This window comes from Calliphora vicina, chromosome 3, assembly GCF_958450345.1.
Source record: "Calliphora vicina chromosome 3, idCalVici1.1, whole genome shotgun sequence".
Lineage (NCBI taxonomy): Eukaryota > Metazoa > Arthropoda > Insecta > Diptera > Calliphoridae > Calliphora > Calliphora vicina.
In genome coordinates, this window is record NC_088782.1 from 14,943,049 (window position 1) to 14,950,517 (window position 7,469).

At 28.9% G+C, this 7,469-nt stretch overlaps 1 protein-coding gene across 1 annotated transcript; it reads left to right on the plus strand.

Moving 5' to 3' along the window:
• Positions 1–5,759: 5,759 nt before the first annotated feature.
• LOC135955145 (vitelline membrane protein Vm26Ab-like) lies at positions 5,760–6,287 on the plus strand. The gene is made up of 2 exons (XM_065505452.1): positions 5,760–5,808; positions 5,879–6,287. The coding sequence occupies exons 1-2, from the start codon at positions 5,797–5,799 to the stop codon at positions 6,146–6,148; spliced, it is 282 nt and encodes a 93-aa protein (XP_065361524.1). The 5' UTR covers positions 5,760–5,796; the 3' UTR covers positions 6,149–6,287.
• The last annotated feature ends 1,182 nt before the right edge of the window (positions 6,288–7,469 follow it).

The following is a 7,469-nucleotide window of genomic DNA, read 5'->3' on the forward strand; positions in this document are numbered from 1 at the left end:
AGTAGGAGTAGAGTAGGAGTAGAGTAGGAGTAGAGTAGGAGTAGAGTAGGAGTAGAGTAGGAGTAGAGTAGGAGTAGAGTAGGAGTAGAGTAGGAGTAGAGTAGGAGTAGAGTAGGAGTAGAGTAGGAGTAGAGTAGGAGTAGAGTAGGAGTAGAGTAGGAGTAGAGTAGGAGTAGAGTAGGAGTAGAGTAGGAGTAGAGTAGGAGTAGAGTAGGAGTAGAGTAGGAGTAGAGTAGGAGTAGAGTAGGAGTAGAGTAGGAGTAGAGTAGGAGTAGAGTAGGAGTAGAGTAGGAGTAGAGTAGGAGTAGAGTAGGAGTAGAGTAGGAGTAGAGTAGGAGTAGAGTAGGAGTAGAGTAGAGTAGGAGTAGGGTCATATTGAATGTGTCAAGGGTTAGCGATGTTCAAACATCCAATTTTATAATCAAATCAACAATTCTAACGAAAGTTTTGATCCAAATTCAATCATATTTTTTTTTTGTAGCTCAATTTTTGTACTGTTTAGAAAAGTACTAACACAAATAGTACAAATGTTCAAACTCTATCATACCTGACTACTCTGTATGTGTGTGTCTTGTTTTGGTCGTTACATTTTTAGCATGACCATCGTCATCATCATCGTCACTGGTTTATTGTGCCAATAACCTGGCCCAACAACGTAAAATAAAACAACAAGAAAGTGAACAACACCCGACAAGAGACAAAAAACCGTGGTTATATTAAAGTTTACATAAAAAACATATGATTTTAATTTTTTTCTTTCTCTTTGTGTTTATTTGAGTTGGTTTGGTTTTTAGGTTTTTTTCAGAGGTTGCTTTTGTGTTATTTGAACCAATTATGTAATTTTTGTTCAATAGAAAAACTAATTTAGTTCCCTTGGTACAATTAGACAGACGACTAACAAATTTAGTTCATAAGGGGTAATATTAATTATAGACAACAAATTTAGTTTTTTATAAAGATTATGATGTTGAGTTTATTATTAATTATATATCGAGACATAATAACTTAAATTTGTCAGTTTCGATGAACAATTTTGTGTAAAAACGTGTATTAAAAGCTAACTAGAAACGAAATAACCTAAGCATACAAGCATAAAATCAGTTCATAAGCTATTTATGAACTGATTTTTGATGAAATTTTCAAAATTATATAAAAAATTTACTTTGAACGTTATATAGATTCTTAATAATTAATTAGTAAAATTTAGATGGATGGATTTCCTACAAAAATAAACCAAGTTATAATAGAGTTACAGTACCTTTAAATGATTGATTTGTTATGAAATCTCTATTAAAAACTTGCACTTAAATTTACTGTGGTGTCACTATTACTAAATCTCTGCCAGTATTTTATGCCAAAAGTAAATAGGATTAAAAACATCAACAAAAAAAAAAATCACAAACAAAAAGGGAAAACTTGCTGCAACAGAAAGAAGCATGTGTATGAGTGTAGTTTTCAGGATTTTTTAACAAAGATTAAGTTGATATTACAAGTGGATTTACATGCAAAATGTTTACATAGTAAAAGTTAAAAGTTTTTACACAAATAGTCGGTAGGTACGGCATACACGTAAAGGTATTTAAATGTTTATATAGTCAACAAAAGAGTACAATTATACATAGATACGTTTAGCACATACATTAAAACAACCTTAAATAATTTCAAGTTTAAAATATTGTAGAAAAAGTTTGATTACTTTTTGGAAACTTTGGCACGAGTTATATTCTATGAAATATGTGTTTGTGGCTTTATAAGGTTTTAAGATTTGTTTATTTTTATATTTATTCAAAGGATTCAAATTAATTTAATGTGTTAAGGACTGAAATCAAATTTTCTTAGATAATGCTCTTTAAAGGAGAAACAGTTATTAGTAGTGATTTTTGTGTGATACCTGAGTGCTTCTTGAATATTTTTAATTCGTGCGTTGTTTTTCTAATTTTTTTTTTTTTTTTTTTTTTTTTAATTTTGAGATTTTTTGTTAAATTGGCGATTTTTTTAAACTAGCGATTTTTCATAAAATTCATAATTTTTCCATTAAATTAATAATTAACTATTGTTGTGCAAAATTAGTGCTTTTTTGAAATTAGTAAAATTTTTTAAATTTCGCGATTTTTTTAACTCTATTTTTTTTATTTTTTGTTAAATTATACATTTATTGTAAAATTTACATCGGCATATATTTAATAGCACCTTATTTTTTTCAAAATAAATTTTGTTTCCGAAATTTTTAGAGCTTTGTTAAATTGGCGATTTTTTTAAATTTGCGTTTTTGCCAGAATTTTATTTTTTTTTAGCATGAAGATTTTTTTTTTTGTTAATATTATAAATTTAAAATTAATGATTTTTTTATTCAATAAATTTTTACGATTTTGGCGTTTTTAAATTTTTTTTCATGGTTGTCTACCATTGCCGAAATAACTGCTATAATCGGTATTTGAATTATACAATTGTAATGAATTTTTTTGCTCACCAAAGCTTCTGGTGAATGTGTTACATCAATTTCAACGATTGGGAGATCGTTTGTGCGGTTTAGAAGTGGTTATTTTGACACGAAAGAAGAGATCGCCCAGGCCAGCCAAAAAAGTTTGAAGACCAAGAATTGGAGGCATTACTCGATGAAGATTCTTGTAAAACTCATCAAGAGCTTGGAAAATCATTCGACACCAAAGCCAAATATCCATGGTGGGAAATCTAATCAGACAATTACGGGAAACCTGTACCGAACGCATCTGACTCGTTTGACGTGAGCATTGGCCAGAAAACGCCCAGAATATGCGGCCAGACATGAAACATAATATTCCATCATGACAGAGCTCGGCCACATGTTGCAATACCTGTTAAAACTATTTAGATAGAAATGGTTGGCAAGTTTTGCCTCATCCTCTTGCCCTCACCTTGCCCCGTCCTACTAATATTTGTTTAGATCGATGCAGAATGCTTCACTTTAGAACATAGTATCCGATATTGGTTTGTAAGCATCACGATTCATCCAAATACCAATTGAAGCCGAGATACCTTGAAAGAAGATTTTGCATGTCCGAAATGATGTTTAAATGCTATAAAAATTCATTTTTGGCACCGAATCATTACTTGCGATGAAAAATGGATCCATTATGATAACTTGAAGTGTAAGAGATCATATGTGAATCCCGGCCAACCAGCCGAGTCGACACTTAAGTATATTCCTCTAAGGTAATTCTCTGCATTTGGTGGGACCAAAAGGGTCCTATCTGTTATGAGCTACTGAAATCTAACCAGACCATCATAGGGAACCTGTACCGAACGTAACTGACTCGTTTGAAGCGATCATTGGCCGAAAAATGCCCAAAATAAGCGGCCAGCCATGAAACCATAGTATTCCATTATGAAAACTCTCGCGCACTTGTTGAAATACTTGTTTAATAGTATTTAGAATGAAGTGGTTGGGAAGATTTGACTCACCCTCTTGCCCTCACCTTGCCCCGTCCTACTAATATTTGTTTAGATCGATGAAGAATGCTTCACTTTAGATGAGAATATTGGCTTGATTCGTTCTTGGCCTTGAATGATGAGCAGTTCTTTTGGCTCGGAATCCATATGTTGCCAGAAAGATGGGAAAAGTTCATAGCTAACAATCGCCAATATTTTAATGAAACTTTATATTGTACAAATCTGTCAAAATAAAAGCTAAAAATTTTAAAAAATTTCGGATTTTTAAGTTATACACCCAATAATTTTACAATATTTTGTGAAATTTAATTTTAAAGTAACTTTTTGTTTGTATTTATCTTATTTTTTTGCTGTCTTTTGTATAATTTTTCGAAATCAGTAAAATTTTGGAAATTGGTGATTTTTTTAAATAAGCGTTTTTATACTCTTTTTTCTGAAATTATATATTTATTGTGAAATTTGGTTTTATTTTGCTAATGAATGTTTTTTTTTATAAATTAGCGATTTTGGAAAATTGGCGTTTTTTTAAATAAGCGATTTTTTCCAGAAATTTTGTTTTTAAATCTACAAGATTTGTAAAATTAGATATTTTTGGGAAATTTTGAATTAAAGTTTGTAGTAAGCGATTTTTTTGAAATTTGTGATTTTGGAAAATTGGCGTTTTTTTAAATAAGCGATTTTTTCCAGAAATTTTGTTTTTAAATCTACAAGATTTGTAAAATTAGATATTTTTGGGAAATTTTGAATTAAAGTTTGTAGTAAGCGATTTTTTCGAAATTTGTGATTTTGGAAAATTGGCGTTTTTTTAAATAAGCGATTTTTTCCAGAATTTTTATTTTTTTTAAATCTACAAGATTTGTAAAATTAAATATTTTTTGAAATCTGTAAAATTTGTGGAAATTTTGAATTAAAGTTATAAGTAGGCGATTTTTTTTTTATAAATTAGCGATTTTGGAAAATTGGCGTTTTTTTAAATAAGCGATTTTTTCCAGAAATTTTGTTTTTAAATCTACTATGCTTTGTAAAATTAGATATTTTAGGGAAATTTTGAATTAAAGTTTGTAGTAGGCGATTTTTTCGAAATTTGTGATTTTGGAAAATTGGCGTTTTTTTAAATAAGCGATTTTTTTCCAGAAATTTTGTTTTTAAATCTACAAGATTTGTAAAATTAGATATAGATATTTTTAGGAAATTTTGAATTAAAGTTTGTAGTAAGCGATTTTTTCGAAATTTGTGATTTTGGAAAATTGGCGTTTTTTAAATAAGCGATTTTTTCCAGAATTCTCTTTTTACTTTTTTATATTTTCTTTCCGTGATATTTAAATTTTTTGTTAATTAAGCGTTTTTTTTTTTGGAAATCAGTAAAATATTTTGGAAAACTGGCGTTTTTTTAAATAAGCGATTTTTTTTTTCATAAAATCTGTGATTTTTGAAAGTTTTTAGTTTTTTGTGAAAATTAATTTTTTTGTCTTCTATGTAATTGTGGTGATATTTTGTGATTGTCTTGTGATATGATATTTTCTTTGTAAAATTAGCCTTACACTGTTAGCAGTCATAATATTTTTGTAACATTTTCAAAGCCATTGATTACAACAAATTCAATATCACAGTAATCACAAATAAAAACTCCCTTCTTAGCAACTGAAAAGAAAAACACACAATAATTCCTTATTAAAACAAAATCAATGCCAGGGTCAAAAGTTCTTTAAAAGTTATAAAATATCAATAAATTATTGTTTAATAATCTCATAAATCAACAAAAAAAAATAAATTTATGAATTTATTAAGTTTTGTTGTAAAACAATACAATACTTTAAACGTTTTTCCTATCAATATTCTTAACTGGTATTTCATAAATTTATTTTATTTGGCTTATTCCAGTGCATTAGTTAGAATATAGAAATGAATTTAATTATGAAATGCTTCTAGAATATTTAATTACAAACACAAAAAAATTCAAACACTCAAAAGCCAAAAAAAAAATACACACTGAGACACTCAAAAAAATATTACAAAGCCACCTACACACTCTTGAACAAATTGTCTGCTGTTGTCACTTACAGTGTTAAAAAAATAATACAAACACTTGGACTTTTTTTTATATCTTTTTTTGTATTTTGGAATGAAAATGAAATTAAAACATTAAAGCCAAGTTTACATACAAACACACTTTAAATTTATTTAAACAGACAGCTGCTGACCTTCAGCAGGAAGACGTGCCTGGCTAAAAAATCAAACTGTTTTTAATTTTTATTTTTATTTTCATTTTAATCTTTTTTATTTTTGTATAAAAACTAAAAGTTTTTACCAATTAGCTATCAGTTTATAAAGTTCTGTTAACTAAACTAAAAAAACAAATCAATCAAAATGTTCAAATTCGTAAGTTTTAAATGAAAATCATTTATTTCGATTAAAAAGGATTTAAATTTTATTTTTTTGTTTTCCTTAGTTCGCTTTGTGCTTGTTCGCTGTTGTTGCCTTGGCTGCCGCTAAACCCGGTATTGTGGCTCCTTTGGCCTACTCTGCTCCCGTTGTAGCTGCTGCTCCTTATACCGCCGCCTACGCTAGTCCTTATGCTGCTGCTTATACTGCTCCCTATGCCGCTGCCTACTCCGCTTACTCTGCCTATCCTTATGCTGCCTCTCCTTATGTAGCTTCTCCCTACACAGCTGCCTACTCTGCCTATCCTTATGCTGCTTCTTATGTTTTGCGCAAATAGATTTTGTGTTTAGAGAAGAATTGTTTAATGTTGAAGTTATTTGTTGAATTTACTAATGAATTAGAAAAAAAAAACTAAATGAAACTAAAAAAAAAATAAAATAATTTTACTAAAAAAAGTGCCAAAATCCGAAAAAAAATTATGTTTTTTAAATTACTTTTTAGAAAAATAAAAGCAGACCAACTAACAAACCAAACCGCAATAAGGTTAGGAATGTTAGTTCGAATTTCAGATTTAAGGACTAAGTTGGTCTATATTTTTTTTTTTAATTTTTCCCACAATGAATGAAAATTCAAATTTTTATTAATTGATCGGAATTCAGTTGCATTTATATAGTATTGTCTAAATTTTTGTTTAAACTAATTTTTATACACTTCACCATGAGTGGCAAGGGTATATAACAGTTTGTCATTCCGTTTGTAATTTCTACATTTTTCATTTGCGACCCCACAAAGTATATATATTCTGAATCGTTATAGATAGCGTAGTCGATATAGCCATGTCCGTCTGTCCGTCTGTGTGTTGAAATCAACTTTCTGAAGCCCCCAAATAACTTACATACACGAATGATACATCAATATCTCCGAAATTCTTCCGGCTCGGTTGCTATTTAAAATCGAGAAAATCGGTCCACAAATGGCTGAGATATAAGGAAAAAACCAGGACAACCTCGATTTTTGACCTATTTTTGACCCATATCTGGATTACTAAACCATTATTATAGACAATATGGATATCTAATGATAGATATTTCAAAGACCGTGCAACGACGTATATAAGACCATAGTAAGTTGGACCTACAATGGGTCAAAATCGGAAAAAATATTTTTTAAACCGAATTTTTTTTTCATATAAAAAAAAAAATTTTTTTAAAATTAAAAAAAAAGTTATAAAATTTAAAAAACAATTTCGAAAAAAAAGGGAAAAAAATTTAAATTTTGTTTGCCTAAAAATATTTAAAATTTGTATTTTAAAGTATAATTTGGTGAAGGGTATATAAGATTCGGCACAGCCGAATATAGCTCTCTTACTTGTTTTTTTAATTTTAACTTAAAAATTAATTAATTCGACTATTCGATTGCACGAATAATTTTTTATTCTAAATTGAAACATTTTCATTCGAATAAAAAATATATTTTTTTCCTTGATTATTCATATAACCAAATTATTAAATTTTTCCCCGAAATCCTGAAAGTTCAAATCGCATATACTTTAAAATTGGAAGAGATATTGAACTAATTCGTTTTGACTTTTATTATATCCTTCACCATGAGTGGCAAGGGTTTATCGTTCCGTTTGTAATTTCTGCATTTTTCATTTG